This window comes from Panthera leo, chromosome D4 (genome assembly GCF_018350215.1).
Source record: "Panthera leo isolate Ple1 chromosome D4, P.leo_Ple1_pat1.1, whole genome shotgun sequence".
Lineage (NCBI taxonomy): Eukaryota > Metazoa > Chordata > Mammalia > Carnivora > Felidae > Panthera > Panthera leo.
In genome coordinates this window covers 30,910,416-30,930,155 of record NC_056691.1, presented here as the reverse complement: position 1 = coordinate 30,930,155, position 19,740 = coordinate 30,910,416, and the positions used below count along the sequence as shown (strand labels likewise).

At 39.1% G+C, this 19,740-nt stretch overlaps 2 protein-coding genes across 2 annotated transcripts in view; one reads left to right on the top strand and one right to left on the bottom strand.

The window, feature by feature from the left end:
- The window catches only part of ZNF782 (zinc finger protein 782), a 74,724-nt gene that overhangs the window by 15,471 nt on the left and 39,513 nt on the right, over window positions 1-19,740 (top strand). The window lies entirely within an intron of this gene.
- LOC122204776 (F-box/WD repeat-containing protein 2-like) lies at window positions 8,119-9,231 on the bottom strand. The gene is given in 2 exon segments (XM_042912458.1): window positions 8,119-9,008; window positions 9,011-9,231. Coding segments are annotated over 2 exon segments (1,029 nt in total). The 5' UTR covers window positions 9,207-9,231; the 3' UTR covers window positions 8,119-8,175.

The window sequence follows — 19,740 nt, the reverse complement described above, 5'->3', positions numbered from 1 at the left end:
CTACTGATTTTTAAAGTTCTAGGTGTTAAATCCCATTGATTGTAAGAACTCAGGAGATTTGGTTCCTCTGTTTTTTTTTAACATTAATTTTTGAGAGAGAGAGAAGTGGGTGGGGGAGGGGGAGAGGGAGAGAGGGAGAGAGAGAGAATGAGTAGGGGAGGGGTAGGAGGAGGGGAACAGAGGTTCCAAAGCACGATCCACACTGACAGCAATGAGCCTGATGTGGGCTCAGACCCATGAACTGTGAGATCATGACCTGAGCCGAAGTTGGATGCTCAACCAACTGAGCCACCCAGGTGTCCCAGATCCTCAGTTTTTAAAGCCAAATGTTACAGGGATTCATCGTTCCCATGTGGACTCTGCAGTATGCATCTGTTTCTCTCTCTTGACATCCACGCTCTTGGCATCCTTCCCATCTTGTTCTACACTCTTGGCATCCTTCCCGTCCCATGGGCCATTTAGCTCCTGACTGCATCTTTGGCCTTCCTACCCTCTTCCATGTGGCGTCTTCTCTACCCTTAGTTGTGGAGTTTGTTCTGCCAGTCCTCAGTTGTTTCTGGGTTACTTACATTAATGTGAATGTTATCTAGTTGTGTCCATGGGGTGAGGTGAGCTTAGGGTCCCCCTACTCTGCCATCTTCCCTGGAAGTCCTAATGAAAACATTTGAAATATTTTGAGAATTACCAAAATGTGATACACAAAGTGAGTGAATACTATTGAAAAAATGGCACCAATAGACTTCTCAGTGCGGGGTTGCCACCAGTCTTCAATTTATGCAAGGTGCAATATCAGTAAAGTGCAATAAAGCAAAGCACAATAAAACGAGATAAGCCCATACGTGCGTGTGCGCGCATACATTCTGATGTTAGGTGTGTATGTAATTGTGATACCTTCCTGTCAAATTGATCCTCTTATCATTATGTAGTGACTTAGTTTCTGGAGAGTTTTTCACTTTATTTCCATTTTGTTGGTACAAGTATAGCCACTCTGCTTTCTTTTGGTTGCTATTTACATAAAATATCTTTTTCCATCCATTCTCTTTCAGTCTATATGTGGCCTTAAATCTAAACTTAGTTGCCTATAGACAGCCTATCTCTAGGTCCTGTGTGTGTGTGTGTGTGTGTGTGTGTGTGTGTGTGTTTAATTCATTTAGCTATTCTATGCCTTTTCAATTGGGGGTTTAATCTGTTTACATTTAACTATTGACAGGTGATGACTTATGGCATGTTGTTAAATTGTTTTCTGTCTGTTTTGTGGGGGGTTTTTTTTGTCCTTTTTTTCTTGTCTTGCTGTCTTTATTATTTAAAGATATTTTTATGTCATTTGCTTGGATTTTTTTTTTATCTTCTGTGTATCTATTATAGGTGTTTTGTTTGTAGTTAGCTTGACTATTGCATAAAATGTCTTGTAGTTATAACCATCTATTCTAAATTAATAACAGCTTAACCTCAGTTGCACATAAAAATTTTACTTTTACTCTTTCTCTCACAATTTATGTTCTTGTCAGAATTCTCTTCATACTATATATCCATTAACAAATTTTTAAATTAGTTAAAAGTAATTTACATACCACTATTACAGTGTTATCATATTCTATGTTTGGCCTATTTATTTTTATTAATGAGCTTTATGCTTTCATATACTTCTGTGTTTTCATTTTGATTTGAAGAATTCCTCTGATTAAGTGTTTCTTGTAAAGCAGATCTAGTGGTAATAAACTCCCTTGGTTTTTGTTTGTTTGGGAAAGATTTTAATCTCTTCTTCATTTGTAAAGGATAATTTTGCCAGGTAAGGTATTCTTGGTTGGAAGGCTTTTTCTTTTAGTATTTTTGAATATATGATCCCACTCTCTCCTAACCTGCGGGGTTCCTGCTGAGAAATCTACTAATAGTCTTACCTTCTATTTGATGAGTCACTTTTTGCCTGCTGCTTTCAAAAATCTCTTTGTGACTTTTGACAATTTGATGATATTGTAACTTGGTGTGCTCTTATTTAAGTTGATCTTGTTTAGGGTTCTTGGAGCTTAATGAATCTGGATGTCCATTTCCCTCCCTAGATTTGAGACCTTTTTAGTCATGATTTCTTTAAATAAACCTTATGTCTCTTCCTCTCTTCTCCTGGGACTCCTAGAATGTGTGTATTGGTTCTTTTGTCCCATAAATCCCAAAGGTGTTCTTCACTTTTTTTCATTGCTTCTTCTTCTCTGACTAGATAATTTCAAATGACCTATCTTCAGATTTACAGATTATTTCTTCTTGATGAAGTCTGCTGTTGACATTCTCTATTACATTCATTGTGTTCTTTAGCCTCAGAATTTGTTGGTTTTTAAAAATTTTTTACTTTTATGATTTCTCTTTGTTGAACGTCTCATTTTGTTCGTGAAATATTTTCCTGGTTTCACTGAGCTATCTGTGTTCTTTTTTAGTTTGCTGATCTTTTTTAAAACAATTATTTTTAATTCTTTGCCAGCCAGTTCATAGATCTCCATATCTTTGGGGTTACTGTAAATTTATTCCTTTTTTTTTTTTTTTTTTTTGGTAGTTTCATGTTTGTTGAGTTACTATAAATTTCTCTCTTTCTTTTGGTAGTCTCATGTTTGTTTTGTTTCTCATGTTCCTTGTAGTTTTGTGCTGATGTCCTTTGTAGGAGCATTCACTTCTTTTAAGCTTACAGACTGGATTCAGTAAAGAAAGACCTTTACTTAAGGGTGGGTATGAGGGGGCTAGTTGGGTCGTGTGTGGAAGCTGCATCCCTGGCAGGGGTGGGCAGCATACTGTGGACTTAGGGCAGCTCCATTAGCTGAAGTCAGCACTGGAGATTGTTGGCAGTGAAGGCTGCAGCTATAGCAGCAGCAAGAGCTTCTGGGGTCCTGGTGACAAAGGCTGTTGGACTGCCCCTGGTCTCCGTTGCCCCACTGATGGATATCATGGCCATGAGGCTCTCTTTTGGTGCCAGGGTGCAGACACACAGGATGACAGCACCAAAGTCCAGGACTCAAGCATGTGTTTGGTATTGCCAGGGTGCCATGGCTCCAGCCCCAAAGGGAACACAGTAGTGTCTCCTGCTCCAGAGGGTTACAACAGCATGGACTCTGGGCAGCATAGGCAAAGACTAGAGGTGTCCTTATTGGAGAAGGTTGCAAGCTGTCTTTTGTGACAGTGAAGACTGTTAAGGTTGTTGGTAACAAAGGAGGTCCTTTCTGCTCTTCTTTTTCCCTAACAAAGGAATATGGCTGAGGGAATTCCTCCTGGCACCAAAGGGTGCCATGCTAGAACATGGGGTAATACATGTAAGATGTTTTCTGTGCTTTTCTATGCCACTGTCCTCAGTTTTTGCACTCTACTAGGTTGCTACAATGTGTTAATTATACTCTAGAGCTGACCCAGATCTATTTTCATCAATGGATAGTTGTTAGATCATTATTGGGAAACAACAGCTCGGACCTCCTAGTCTACCCTCTTACACTGGAGTCTTCTTCACTTTTTTTTATGATTACATTTTCATGATTTATTTATTTTATAATTAGAAATTTGTACCTTTTAATTCCCATCACTTATTTCAAGCCCCTTTACCCCCTGCCTGTGACAACCACCAACCTATTCTCTGTATCTGTGCACTTGATTTTTGTTTTTAGATTCCACATATGAGATCATATCCTGTTCATCTTTCTCTGTCTGAATTATTGTACTTAGCATAATGCTGTCAAGATCCATTAATGTTGTCACAGATAGCAAGATTTCATTCTTTTTTAGGGCTGAATAAAATTCCATCTAAATAAATAAGTACAAATATATATAAATACATTTTCTTATCCATTTGCTTATCAGTGGACACTTGGGTTATTTCCATTTTCTTGGCTATCATAAATAATGCCAAGTGAACATGGGGGTTAATATGTCTCTTCTAGTTAGTGTTTTCATTTTCTTCAGATACTCAGAAGTGGAATTGCTGAATCATATGGTAGCTCTACTTTTAATTTTTGAGGAAACTCCATATTGTTTTCCATTGTGATTGTACCAATTTACATTCCCATCAATAGTGCACGAGGATTTCCTTTTCTCCCCATACTCGCCAACACTTGTTATTTCCTATCCTTTTGATAATAGCCATTCTAACAAGTGTGAGGTGATAACTCATTTCGTTTTGATTTTCATTTCCCTGATTACTAATCATGTTGACCACATTTTCATGTATTTGTTGGCCATCTATGTGTCCTCTTTGGAAAAATCCATTCAGTTGCTCTGCCCATATTTTATTTTATTTTGTTTTTATTTTTTTAATATTTATTCATTTTTGAGAAAGAGACAGAGCGTGAGCAGGGTAGGGACAGAGAGAGAAGGAGACACAGCAGGCTCCTGGCTCTGAGCTGTCCGCACAGAGCCCAATGCAGGGCTTGAATTCATAAACCATGAGATCATGATCTGAGCTGAAGTCAGACACTTAACTGCCTGAGCCACCCAGGCACCTCTGCCCATATTTTAAATAAATTGTTTGGTTTTTGCTGTTAAGTTGTAGGAGTTCTTTATATATTTTGGATATTAATCCCTTATCAGATATATGGTTTTCATGTATTTTCTCCCATTCAAATAGGTTGCTTTTTTCATTTTGTTGATGGTACCTTTATTGTGCAGAAGCTTTTGTTTTATGTAGTCCCATTTGATTTTTTGCTTTTTTGCTTATGCTTTTGATGTTGAATCCAAAAAAGTCCTCACCAAGACCAGTGTCAAGGACCAAGCCTTTGTTTCCTTCTAGGAGTTCTATGGCTTTAGGTCTTAAATTCAAGTTTTTAATCCATTATGAGTTAATTTTTGTATATGGTTTAAGATAATGGTCCAGTTTCATAGTTTTACATGTGGCTGTCCAGTTTTTCCAACACCTATTTAAGAGACTGCCCTTTCCCTATTGTATATTTCTTGGCTCTTTTGTAGTGAGTTGATAGGCTATATATGCATAGGTTTATTTCTGGGCTATTTCATTGCTCTGTGTGTCTGTTTTTGTGCCAATACCATACCATTTTGATTACTACAGCTTTGTAATACAGTTTTAAATCAGGGAGTGTGATGCCCCTAGCATCTTTCTCAAGATTGCTTTGACTCTTTGGGGTCTTTTGTGATTATATACAAATTTTAGAATTGTTTCTTCCAGTTCAGTGAAAAATGCCATTGGAATTTTGATAGGGATTACATTGAATTTGCAGATTGCTTTGGGTAGTATGGACTTTTTAACAGTATTAATTATTCCACTCCATAAGCACAGAATATCTTTCCATTTATTTCTCTTCTTTAATTTTTTTCATCAATGCCTTATAGTTGTCACTGTATAGGTTTTTCACCTCTTTGATTAAATATATTCCTAGGTATTTTATTTTTTTATTATAACTGGGATTGTTTTTGTTTTTTTCTTCTGATAGCTTGTGTATAGAAACACACCAGTTTTCTGTATCTTGATTTTTATATCCTACAACTTTACTGAATTCATGTATTCAAAGAGTTTTTTGGTAGAGTCTTTAGGGTTTTCTATGTATAATGTGTCATTTGCAAATAGTGACAGTTTTACTTCCTTACTGATTTAGATGCCTTTTATTTCTTTTCCTTGCCTAATTGCTGTGGCTAGGACTTCCAATAGGATGTTAAATAAATTAGTGAGAGTGGGCGTCTTTTTTCCTGATCTTAGAGGAAAAACTCTCAGCTTTTCACCATTCAGTATGATATTAGCTCTGGGCTTGTTATATATGGCTTTCACTATGTTGAGATACATTCCCTCTGTACTCATTTTGTTGAAAATTTTTTTATCATAAATGGACATTGAATTTTATCAGATACTTTTTCTGCATATTGATATGACCACATGATTTTTATTCTTCATTTTGTTAATATGGTATATCTCATTGATTGATTTCCAAATATTGAACCATCCTTGCATCTTTGGAATAAATTTTACCTGATCATGCTATATGATCCTTTTAGTGTGTTGTTGAATTCAGTTTGCTAATATTTTGTTGAGGACTATGTATGTTCATCTAGAATATGGGCCTGTAATTCTCCTTCTTGTGGTGTTCTTGTCTGGTTTTGGTATCAGAGTAATGCTGGCCTCATAAAATGAATTTGAAAGTGTTCCCTCCTCTTACTTCACGTTGTTGTTGTTGCTTTACCATTGAATTTTGTGAGTTCATATAGTCTAGATATAAGTTTTTTGTCAAATGTATAATTTTTACATGTTTATACTAGTCTGTGCCTTGTCTTCTCATCCTCTTCATAAAGTCTTTAGCAGAGTGTAAATTTTTAATTTCGATGAAGTCCTATTTATCAGAGTGTTTTGTTGTTGTGTCTAAGAATGCTTCACCAAGTTTTTGGTCCAAAGGTTTTCTCCACATTTTAAAAAATTAGGTCATTTTACATTTACATTTACATTAATGGTGCATTTTGAGTTAATTCCTGTATAGTGAAGTTTATGCTGAGATCATTTTGTTGCCTGTGGATATCTACTTGTTCTGTACCATTACCTTTCTTCCATTGAATTTTTTCCTTTGTCAAAAATCAGTTGGCTGTATTTTCATTGGTTAGTTTCTGGGTTTTCCAAATCAGGTAAAGTGATGCTTCCCAAATCATACTTCTTCAACATTGTTTTATCTCTTCTGATTACTTCAGCTTTACATATAAATTTAGAATAATGTTGTGTTTTTTAAAATCTTACTTGCTCTGGCAATTACATTTAATGTATCAGTTTCCAATTCTTATAAGAGTTAATATCTGTACTGTGTTACAATCCGTAAACAAATGATATATACTTATTTAGATCTTTGATTTCTGTTATCAGGGTTTTATAGTTTTCAGTATAAAAGTCCTGTACATGTTTTATTCAATGTATACCTCAATCAGTAATCAATTTTTGATTATTTTGAGGGATTGTAAGCGGCATTGTATTTTACTTTGTTTTCTTATCAGTTGTTAGTTTATAGAATATTTTTATATGTCCTTTTATGCTGAGAGCTTGCTGAACTTTCTTAGGAGTGGTAAGAGCAGTGGTAATTTGCCTTGTTTCCAGTCTTAGAGGGAAAGCATCAGTCTTTCACCAGGTTATATTATTTGGCAGGAGGTCTTTTACATTCTTCATCAACTTGAGGAAGCTCTCTTATTTCTCCTATTTCCAGTTTTCAGAGAGTATTTCTTATGAATGGATTTTGAATTTTGTCAAAAAACATTTTTGTCTCTACTTGCTATAATTTTATGGTTTTTCTTATTTATCTCATTAATGTGGTAGACTACATTGAATGATTTTTAAATACTGAATCAGCCTTGCATACTTGGAATAAACCTTACTTGGTCATGTCATATAATTTTTTTTTTGTTGCTACATTCTGTTTGCTAATATTTCTTTTAATGTTTATTTATTTTGAGAGACAGAGAGAGCGAGCGCAACCGGGGGAGGGGCAGAGAGAGAGAATCCTAAGCAGGCTTTGCACTGGCGGCACAGATCCCAACCAGGGACTCAAACTCAAAAACCATGAGATCATGACCTGAGTCCAGATCAAGAGTTGGATGCCTAACCGACTGAGCCACTCAGGTGCCCCATGTTTGCTAATATGTTTAAAGTAGTTTTGCATCTCTATCCATGAGATAAATTGGTCTATGGTTTTATACTGTCTTTGTCTTAGTATTCACATCAGGATAATGTTGACCTCATAAAACTGGTTTGAAATTGTTCTCTCCTTTCTATCATCTGGAAGAGATTGTGTGAAAATTATGTTTATTTTTCTTTAAATGTTTGGTAGAATTCTTTTTTTTTTATAGTAAAAAGCTTTAATTTAATAGACTGAATGTGTTTTTATAGGCAACCAATTAGCAGATTAATGAGCCATTTAACTTTCTTTACTTAAAACCAATAGTCAAGAAAGATGAACCCAAAATGCATCCTCTTATACTGACCAACATAACTAAGTACAAATGAAGTCAGTGGCATACCCCCACTAGCATGCTGCGCTGTATGTCAATAAAACAAGCCCTCCCCCGCCCCGAGCCCTGGCCCCCCTGGCAAACATGGATAAATGATTGTGCACTGCACAATGATACCATTAGGTGAGAACTTTGGTTCGTATAGCTGGGTGCCACAGAGGTTGCACTGAAAACCTGCAGCCCGGGCACCCAAAGTCAGTCAGCCATGGTAAGCTCGTGGCATCAGCCGTGCTCCTTCCACAACACCAGGTGAATACTGTGGTCAGGCATGCTGTTGGCAAAGACCAAGCCCATGTCATTGTGCCCATCTAGTCCATTGAGCCAGGATGCTTCGCCCGCCAGGAAGCTTGAGCCTCTCTTTGATTTCCTATGCTCTGGCAGAGGCCAGCGGCTAATCAGGCTCTCTGTCCTCAAGTCCATGATATACAGGTAGCGGTTGTCAAACAGCAGGGCAAAGGTATCTCCAAAGCCAAGCAAGGCCAAGTTTGCTATCTCAGGAGTCTTGATGACCCTGAGAATATCATAACTGGCAAAGTCCCACTGGTAGAGACCCAGCGCGGAACTACAGACAATGTATTTGCCATCAAAATGAAGTCTTGGCTGCAGGCAGATACTCCTTTCCTCAGAGACAGACAGTGTCTTCAAGCATTTGCAGTTAATTTCTCTCCCAATCGGCCAAATCTTGATCTCATATTTGTCCACACTTAAGAGTATGTAGTCTCCAGGGCTGTGCAAAAGAGACTTGACTTTGCACTTCTGCAAAACCACCTGTACAGAGAAGTCCATCTTTGTAGTAAGTGCATACACCCTGGCACTGTGTCCAATTAATGATGAGGTCTCAAAGGTTTCATGGTCCTCCAGTTGCTTCATTCTCAAAATAGCCTTCAAATAAACCTTCTTCCAGTGCAAAGCGTCCTGAGCAGAATCATCTATCTGCCAGCCCAAATTTTTACATGCAGTCTGCCACACCTCTGTACAGGCACTTATCACCTTATTCCACTGTTCAGAGACAAGGCAGCATGTGAGTAAAGTCTGGGGATCGAGCCATTTTAACAAAAACTGAGCTCCAGGTGAAGGAGTTTGAGCAACTCCCGCTTGAGGAGAGGCTCCAGGTTATTGCAGAGATGCCTGAGCTGGACTGCCCCACTCAGACTAATCAGGTGATCCAGAGTTCCATTTTTTTCTGCAAGTCCGTCAGAGAAAGAAATGTAACAAATGTTATCAAGCCATGTCTCAAAGTCCTTTCTCTCCATAAGGTTATGGAAAAACTTACCTGAGCCAGCGTCTCGGGGCCCGGGACCTCATGCTGGGCTCACACCGACTAGGCACGCTCCAGCCACCAGAGCCTCGTAGCGGCCAGGTCCGCTCCGCAGCCATGGTGCTTGGACCAGCGGCCGCCTCTCGGGGTCTGCAACCTGTTTGGTAGAATTCTTTAGCAAAAGTATCTGGTCCTGGAGATTTTTTTGTGTGTTTAAATTACAAATTCAGTTTCTTTAATAGTTATTGGACAATTTAATTATCACTTTTAGGTTAATTATATTATTTTTGCTTTCCTAGCTATTAGTCCATTTTATGTGTCAGATTTATGTGCATAGAGTTCACGATATTATTCTTTTGTTATAATTTTGGTGTCAGTGGGTTCTGTTTTTTTATACCCTTGTTTTATATGTCATATTGATCATTTGTCTTATTTTTTCTTGTTCATTGTTTCTAGAAGTTTGTCGGTTTTATTCTTTTCATGCAGCTTTCTCTTACTGGATTTTTTAAAAATTGTTTTCTGTTTCCAATTTCATTGATTTCTGCTCTTGAGTTTTCCTTCTGCTGAAGTTGGGTTTATTGTGCTCTCATACTTTTTTTTAATGTTTATTTTTGAGAGAGAAAGACAGAGCGCGAGCAGGAGAGGGGCAGAGAGGGAGATGCAGAAACCGAAGCAGACTCCAGGCACTGAGCTGTCAGTACAGACCCCAATGCAGAGCTCAAACCCATGAACCATGAGATCATGACCTGAGCCAAAGTCAGATGTTTAACCAACTGAGCCACCCAGACGTCCCTATTGATTTGAGACATTTTTTTTCTTTTCTAAAGTAAACATTTAGTGCTATAAATTTCTCAGCACTCCTTTAGCTGTATTATACAAATTGTGTATCAAGTCACTAAAACAAATTCTTCATTTATATTTCCTAATGTATCTCCTCCATGATAGATTACAGTATGTGATCTTGAAGAAATGTATTTAAAACATAACTATTTACTTAATACTCACTAGTTGGTAGATACCTGTGCAATTCTCAAGCTGTTTAATAGCACAGCCTTTAATTTTCCTAGAGTGGTTTGAACACTAAGCCAAGCATTCAACTAAGTACTAGAAAAGTAATTATGAACAAAATATAGAATGTCTGCTTTCAGGAAGTTCAGCATTCTAGGGGGAAATTAAAATTAAATTTTATAAGCAAATATAGCGCTGCAAAATGATAAGCACCAGGAAGCAAAATTATACAATGCAGTTTTTCTAATTGCAGTACTTGACTTCAGGGAGCTTAATGAAACCTTTCCATTTAAAAAAAAAAAAAATGGTGCTATTTGTTGAGGCTGGGTCGGGAGGGGTTCACTAGACTACTTTTTTTTTTTAATTTTTTTAAATATTTATTTATTTTGTTTGTTTTGTTTTTAACTTTATTTATTTTTTAAAATTTATATCCAAATTAATATATAGTGAAGCAATGATTTTTTTTTCAATATATGAAATTTATTGTCAAATTGGTTTCCATACAACACCCAGTGCTCATCCCAAAAGGTGCCCTCTTCAATACCCATCACCCACCCTCCCCTCCCTCCCACCCCCCATCAACCCTCAGTTTGTTCTCAGTTTTTAAGAGTCTCTTATGCTTTGGCTTTCTCCCACTCTAACCTCTTTTTTTTTTTTTTTTCCTACCCCTCCCCCATGGGTTTCTGTTAAGTTTCTCAGGATCCACATAAGAGTGAAAACCTATGGTATCTGTCTTTCTCTGTATGGCTTATTTCACTTAGCATCACACTCTCCAGTTCCATCCATGTTGCTACAAAGGGCCATATTTCATTCATTCTCATTGCCACGTAGTACTCCATTGTGTATATAAACCACCATTTCTTTATCCATTCATCAGTTGATGGACATTTAGGCTCTTTCCATAATTTGGCTATTGTGGAGAGTGCTGCTATAAACATTGGGGTACAAGTGTCCCTATGCATCAGTACTCCTGTATCCCTTGGGTAAATTCCTAGCAGTGCTGTTGCTGGGTCATAGGGTAGGTCTATTTTTAATTTTTTGAGGAACCTCCACACTGTTTTCCAGAGTGGCTGCACCAATTTGCATTCCCACCAACAGTGCAAGAGAGCTGTTTCTCCACATCCTCTCCAGCATCTATAGTCTCCTGATTTGTTCATTTTGGCCACTCTGACTGGCGTGAGGTGATATCTGGGTGTGGTTTTGATTTGTATTTCCCTTATGAGGAGTGACGTTGAGCATCTTTTTTCATGTGCCTGTTGGCCATCCGGATGTCTTCTTTAGAGAAGTGTCTATTCATGTTTTCTGCCCATTTCTTCACTGGGTTATTTGTTTTTCAGGTGTGGAGTTTGGTGAGCTCTTTATAGATTTTGGATACTAGCCCTTTGTCCGATATGTCAGTTGCAAATATCTTTTCCCATTCTGTTGGTTGCCTTTTAGTTTTGTTGGTTGTTTCCTTTGCTGTGCAGAAGCTTTTTATCTTCATAAGGTCCCAGTAATTCATTTTTGCTTTTAATTCCCTTGCCTTTGGGGATGTGTCAAGTAAGAGATTGCTATGGCTGAGGTCAGAGAGGTCTTTTCCTGCTTTCACCTCTAAGGTTTTGATGGTTTCCTGTCTCACATTCAGGTCCTTTATCCATTTTGAGTTTATTTTTGTGAACGGTGTGAGAAAGTGGTCTAGTTTCAACCTTCTGCATGTTGCTGTCCAGTTCTCCCAGCACCATTTGTTAAAGAGACTGTCTTTTTTCCATTGGATGTTCTTTCCTGCTTTGTCAAAGATGAGTTGGCCATACGTTTGTGGGTCTAGTTCTGGGGTTTCTATTCTATTCCATTGGTCTATGTGTCTGTTTTTGTGCCAATACCATGCTGTCTTGATGATGACAGCTTTGTAGTAGAGGCTAAAGTCTGGGATTGTGATGCCTCCTGCTTTGGTCTTCTTCTTCAAAATTACTTTGGCTATTCGGGGCCTTTTGTGGTTCCATATGAATTTTAGGATTGCTTGTTCTACCTTCGAGAAGAATGCTGGTGCAATTTTGATTGGGATTGCATTGAATGTATAGATAGCTTTTGGTAGTATAGACATTTTGACAATATTTATTCTTCCAACCCATGAGCAGGGAATGTCTTTCCATTTCTTTATATCTTCTTCAATTACCTTCATAAGCTTTCTATAGTTTTCAGCATACAGATCTTTTACATCTTTGGTTAGATTTTTTCCTAGGTATTTTATGCTTCTTGGTGCAATTGTGAATGGGATCAGTTTCTTTATTTGTCTTTCTGTTGCTTCATTGTTAGTGTATAAGAATGCAACTGCTTTCTGTACTTTGATTTTGTATCCTGCAACTTTGCTGAATTCATGTATCAGTTCTAGCAGACTTTTGGTGGAGTCTATCGGATTTTCCTTGTATAGTATCATGTCATCTGCAAAAAGTGAAAGCTTGACTTCATCTTTGCTAATTTTGATGCCTTTGATTTCCTTTTGTTGTCTGATTGCTGACGCTAGAACTTCCAACACTATGTTAAACAACAGCGGTGAGAGTGGGCATCCCTGTCGTGTTCCTGATCTCAGGGAAAAAGTTCTCAGTTTTTCCCCATTGAGGATGATGTTAGCTGTGGGCTTTTCATAAATGGCTTTTATGATGTTTAAGTATGTTCCTTCTATCCCGACTTTCTCAAGGGTTTTTATTAAGAAAGGGTGCTGAATTTTGTCAAAGGCCTTTTCTGCATCGATTGACAGGATCATATGGTTCTTATCTTTTCTTTTATTAATGTGATGTATCACGTTGATTGATTTGCAAATGTTGAACCAGCCCTGCATCCCAGGAATGAATCCCACTTGATCATGGTGAATAATTCTTTTTATATGCTGTTGAATTCGATGTGCTAGTATCTTATTGAGAATTTTTGCATCCATATTCATCCGGAATATTGGCCTGTAGTTCTGTTTTTTTACTGGGTCTCTGTCTGGTTAGGAATCAAAGTAATACTGGCTTCATAGAATGAGTCTGGAAGTTTTCCTTCCCTTTCTGTTTCTTGGAATAGCTTGAGAAGGATAGGTATTATCTCTGCTTTAACCTTTTATTTATTTTTGAGACAGAGAGAGACAGAGCATGAACGGGGGAGGGGCAGAGAGAGAGGGAGACACAGAATCGGAAGCAGGCACCAGGCTCTGAGCCATCAGCCCAGAGCCCGACGCGGGGCTCGAACTCACGGACCGTGAGATCATGACCTGAGCCGAAGTCGGATGTTTAACCGACTGAGCCACCCAGGTGCCCCTATCTCTGCTTTAAACGTCTGGTAGAATTCCCCTGGGAAGCCATGTGGTCCTGGACTCTTATTTGTTGGGAGATTTTTGATAACTGATTCAATTTCTTTGCTGGTTATGGGTCTGTTCAAGCTTTCTATTTCCTCCTGATTGAGTTTTGGAAGAGTGTGGGTGTTTAGGAATTTGTCCATTTCTTCCAGGTTGTCCAATTTGTTGGCCTATAATTTTTCATAGTATTCCCTGATAATTGTTTGTATCTCTGAGGGATTGGTTGTAATAATTCCATTTTCATTCATGATTTTATCTATTGGGGTCATCTCCCTTTTCTTTTTGAGAAGCTTGGCTAGAGGTTTATCAATTTTGTTTATTTTTTCAAAAAACCAACTCTTGGTTTCATTGATCTGCTCTACAGTTTTTTTAGATTGTATATTGTTTATTTCTGCTCTGATCTTTATTATTTCTCTTCTTCTGCTGGGTTTGGGGTGTCTTTGCTGCTCTGCTTCTATTTCCTTTAGGTGTGCTGTTAGATTTTGTATTTGGGATTTTTCTTGTTTCTTGAGATAGGCGTGGATTGCAATGTATTTTCCTCTCAGGACTGCCTTCGCTGCATCCCAAAGCGTTTGGATTGTTGTATTTTCATTTTCGTTCGTTTCCATATATTTTTAAATTTCTTCTCTAATTGCCTGGTTGACCCATTCATTGTTTAGTAGGGTGTTCTTTAACCTGCATGCTTTTGGAGGTTTTCCAGACTTTTTCCTGTGGTTGATTTCAAGCTTCATAGCATTGTGGTCTGAAAGTATGCATGGTATAATTTCAATTCTTGTATACTTATGAAGGGCTGTTTTGTGACCCAGTACGTGATCTGTGTTGGAGAATGTTCCATGTGCACTCGAGAATAAAGTATATTCTGTTGCTTTGGGATGCAGAGTTCTAAATATATCTGTCAAGACCATCTGATCCAGTGTATCATTCAGGGCTCTTGTTTCTTTATTGACTGTGTGTCTAGATGATCTATCCATTTCTGTAAGTGGAGTGTTAAAGTCCCCTGCAATTACCACATTCTTGTCAAAGGTTGCTTATGTTTGTGAGTAATTGTTTTATATATTTGGGGGCTCCCGTATTCGGCAATAGACATTTATAATTGTTAGCTCTTCCTGATAGATAGACCCTTAATTATTATATGATGACCTTCTTCATCTCTTGTTACAGTCTTTAATTTAAAGTTTAGTTTGTCTTATATAAGTATGGCTACTCCAGCTTTCTTTTGGCTTCCAGTAGCATGATTAATAGTTCTCCATCCCCTCACTCTCAATCTGAAGGTGTCCTCAGGTCTAAAATGAGTCTCTTGTAGTCCGCAAATAGATGGGTCTTGTTTTTTTATCATTCTGATACCCTATGTCTTTTGGTTGAAGCATTTAGTCCATTTACATTCAGTGTTATTATAGAAAGATATGGGTTTAGAGTCATTGTGATGTCCGTAGGTTTCATGCTTGTAGCGATGTCTCTGGTACTTTGTCTCACAGGATCCCCCTTAGGATCTCTTGTAGGGTGGTTTGGTGGTGACAAATTCCTTCAGTTTTTGTTTGTTTGGGAAGACCTTTATCTCTCCTTCTATTCTAAATGACAGACTTGCTGGATAGAGGATTCTCGGCTGCATATTTTTTTCTGTTCATCACATTGAAGATCTCCTGCCAATCCTTTCTGGCCTGCCAAGTTTCAGAAGAGAGATCAGTCACGAGTCTTATAGGTCTCCCTTTATATGTTAAAGCACGTTTGTCCCTTGCTGCTTTCACAATTTTCTCTTTATCGTATATTGCCAGTTTCACTATGATATGTGGTGCAGAAGATCGATTCAAGTTACGTCTGAAGGGAGTTCTCTGTGCCTCTTGGATTTCAATGCCTTTTTCCTTCCCCAGATCAGGGAAGTTCTCAGCTATTATTTCTCAGCTCAGCTACACCTTCAGCACCTTTCCCTCTCTCTTCCTCCTCTGAATACCAATAATGCATATATTATTTCTTTTTAGTGCATCACTTAGTTCTCTAATTTTCCCCTCATACTCCTGGATATTTTTATCTCTCTTTTTCTCAGCTTCCTCTTTTTCCATAATATTATGTTCTAGTTCACCTATTCTCTCCTCTGCCTCTTCCATCCAAGCTGTGGTCGTTTCCATTTTATTGCATCTCGTTTATAGCGTTTTTCAACTCCTCCTGACTATTCCTTAGTCCCTTGATCTCTGTAGCAATAGATTCTCTGCTGTCCTCTATACTGTTTTCAAGCCCAGTGATTAATTTTAAGACTATTATTCTAAATTCACTTTCTGTTATATTATTTAAATCCTTTTTGATCAGTTCATTAGCTGTTGTTATTTCCTGGAGATTCTTTTGAGGGGAATTCTTCCGTTTGGTCATTTTTGATGGTCCCTGGAGTGGTGCGGACCTGCAGGGCACTTCCCCTGTGCTGTGGTGTATAACTGGAGTTGGTAGGCAGGGCCGAGTCAGACCTGATGTCTGCCCCCAGCCCGCCGCTGCGGCCACAGTCAGACTGGTGTGTGCCTTCTCTTCCCCTCTCCTAGGGGCGGGATTCACTGTGGGGTGGCGTGGCCCATCTGGGGTACTTGCACACTGCCAGGCTTGTGGTGCTGGGGATCTGGCGTATTAGCTGGGGTGGGTAGGCAGGGTGCACGGGGGCAGGAGGGGCATGCTTAGCTCGCTTCTCCTTTGGTGATCCACTTCAGGAGGGGCCCTGTGGCAGCGGGAGGGAGTCAGTCCCGCTGCCGGAGGGGTGGCTCTGCAGAAGCACAGCCGTGGGTGTTTGCACGGTGCAAGCAAGTTCCCTGGCAGGAACTGGTTCCCTTTGGGATTTTGGCTGGGGATGGGCGAGGGAGATGGCGCTGGCGAGCTCCTTTGTTCCCCGCCAAACTGAGCTCTGTCCTCCTGGGGCTCAGCAACTCTCCCTCCCGTTGTCCTCCAGCCTTCCCGCTCTCTGAGCAGAGCTGTTAACTTATGACCTCCCAGATGCTAAGTCCCGCTTGCTGTCGGAACACACTCTCTCTGGCCCCTCCACTTTTGCAAGCCAGACTCGGGGGCTCTGCTTGGCCGGCGGGCTGCCCCTCTGCCCCAGCTCCCTCCCTCCAGTCCGTGTAGCGCGCACCGCCTCCACCCTTCCTACCCTCTTCCATGGGCCTCTCATCTGCTCTTGGCTCCAGAGACTCCGTCCTGCTAGTCTTCTGGCGGTTTTCTGGGTTATTTAGGCAGGTGTAGGTGGAATCTAAGTGATCAGCAGGACGCGCGGTGAGCCCAGCGTCCTCCTACGCCGCCATCTTCCCTAGAAAGCAAAATTTTAGTAGATTCCTTAATGCCCTTACCCTTTTAGACCATCCCTCCTCCCACAGCCCCTCCAGCAACCCTCAGTTTGTTCTCCATATTTATGAGTCTCTTTTGTTTTGTCCCCCTCCCTGTTTTTATATTATTTTTGTTTCCCTTCCCTTATGTTCATCTGTTTTGTCTCTTAAAGTCCTCATATGAGTGAAGTCATATGATTTTGGTCTTTCTCTGACTAATTTCTCTTAGCATAATACCCTCTAGTTCCATCCACATAGTTGCCAATGGCAAGATTTTATTCTTTTTGACTGCCGAGTAATACTCCATTGTATACCACATTTTTTTATCCATTCATCCACCGATGGGCATTTGGGCTCTTTCTATACTTTGGCTACTGTTGATAGTGCTGCTATAAACATCGGGGTGCATGTGTCCCTTCAAAACAGCACACCTGTATCCCTTGGATAAATGCCTAGTCGTGCAATTGCTGGGTTGCTGGGTTGTAAAACTATTTTTAGTTTTTTGAGAAACCTGCATACTGTTTTCCAGAGTGGCTGCACCAGCTTGCATTGCTACCAACAATGCAAAAGAGATCCTCTTTCTCCACATCCTCACCAACATCTGTTGTTGCCTGAGTTGTTAATGTTAGCCATTCTGACAGGTGTGAAGTGGTATCTCATTGTGGTTTTGATTTCTATTTCACTAATGATGAGTGATGTTGAGCATTTTTTCATGTGTCAGTTGGCCATCTGGATGTCTTCTTTGGAGAAGTGTCTATTCATGTCTTTCTGCCATTTCTTCACAGGATTATTTGATTTTTGGGTGTTTAGTTTGCTAAGTTCTTTGTAGATTTTGGATACTAACCCTTTATCTGATATGTCATTTGCAAATATCTTCTCCCATTCTGTCGGTTGCCTCTTAGTTTTGCTGATTGTTTCCTTTGCTGTGCAGAAGCTTTTTATTTTGATGAGGTCCCAGTAGTTCTTTTTTGCTTTTGTTTCCCTTGCCTCCGGAGATGTGTTGAGTAAGAAATTGCTGCAGGCAAGATCAGAGAGGTTTTTGCCTGCTAGCTCCTCGAGGATTTTGATGGCTTCCTGTCTTACATTGAGGTCTTTCATCCACTTTGAGTTTATTTTTGTGTATGGTGTAAGAAAGTGGTCCAGGTTCACTCTTCTGCATGTCACTGTCCAGTTTTCCCAGCACCACTTGCTGAAGAGACTGTCGTTATTCCATTGGATATTCTTTCCTGCTTTGTCAAAGATTAGGTGCCCATACGTTTGTGGTTCCATTTCTGGATTCTCTACTCTATTCCATTGATCTGAGTGTCTGTTCTTCTGCCAGTACCATGCTGTCTTGTTGATTACAGCTTTGTAGTATAGCTTGAAGTCTGGGATTGTGATGCCTCCTGCTTTGGTTTTCTTTTTCAAGATTGCTTTGGCTATTCGGGGTCTTTTCTGGTTCCATACAAATTTTAGGATTATTTGTTCTAGCTCTGTAAAGAATGCTGGTGTTACTTTCATAGGGATCGCGTTGAATATATAGATTGCTTTGGGTAGCATCGACATTTTCACAATATTTGTTCTTCCTATCCAGGAGCATGAAATCTTTTTCCATTTCTTTGTGTCTTCCTAAATTTCTTTCATCAGCTTTCTGTAGTTTTCAGCATACAGATTTTTCACCTGTTTGGTTAGATTTATTCCTAGGTATTTTATGGTTTTTGGTACAACTGTAAATGTGATCGATTCCTTGACTTCTCTTTCTGTCGCTTCATTGTTGGTGTATAGGAATGCAACCGATTCCTGTGAATTGATTTTATATCCTGCAACTTTGCTGAATTCATGAATCAGTTCTAGCAGTTTTTTGGTGGAAGCTTTTGGGTTTTCCTTATACAGTATCATGTCACCTGTGAAGAAGGGAAGTTTGACCTCCTCCTAGCCAATTTGGATGCCTTTTATTTCTTTGTGTTGTCTGATTGCAGAGGCTAAGACTTCCAATACTGTGTTGAATAACAGTGGCGAGAGTGGACATCCCTGTCTTATTCCTGTCCTTAGGGGGAAAACTCTCAGTTTTTCCCCATTGAGGATGATATTAGCGTTGGGTTGCTCGTATATGGCTTTTATGATCTCGAGGTATGATATTTCTATCCCTACTCTCTTGAGGGTTTTTATCAAGAAAGGATGCTGTATTTTGTCAAATGCTTTCTCATCATCTATTGAGAGGATCATATGGTTCTTGTCCTTTCTTTTATTGATGTGCTGAATCACGTTAATTGTTTTGTGAATATTGAACCTGCATCCCAGGTATAAATTGTTTTGTGAATATTGAACCTGCATCCCAGGTATAAATCCCACTTGGTCGTGGTGAATAATTTTTTTAATGTATTGTTGGATCCGGTTGGCTAATATCATGTTGAGGATTTTTGCATCCATGTTTATCAGGGAAATTGGTCTATAGTTCTCCTTTTTAGTGGGGTCTCTGTCTGGTTTTGGAATCAGGGTAATGCTGGCTTCAGAGAAAGAGTTTCGAAGTTTTCCTTACATTTCTATTTTTTGGAACAGTTTCAAGAGAATAGGTGTTAACTCTTCTTAAATGTTTGGTAGAATTCCCCTGGAAAGCCATCTGGCCCTGGACTCTTGTTTTTTGGCAGACTTTTGATTACTAATTCAATTTCCTTACTGGTTATGGGTCTGTTCAAATTTTCTGTTTCTTCCTGTTTCAGTTTTGGTAGTGCATATGTTTCTAGGAATTTGTCCATTTCTTCCACATTGCCCATTTTGTTGGCATATAATTGCTCATAATATTCTCGTATTACTGTTTTTATTTCTGTTGTGTTGGTTGTGATTTCTCCTCTTTCATTCTTGATTTTACTTACTTGGGTCCTTTCCTTTTTCTTCTTGATCAAACTGGCTAGTGGTTTATCAGTTTTGTTAATTCTTTC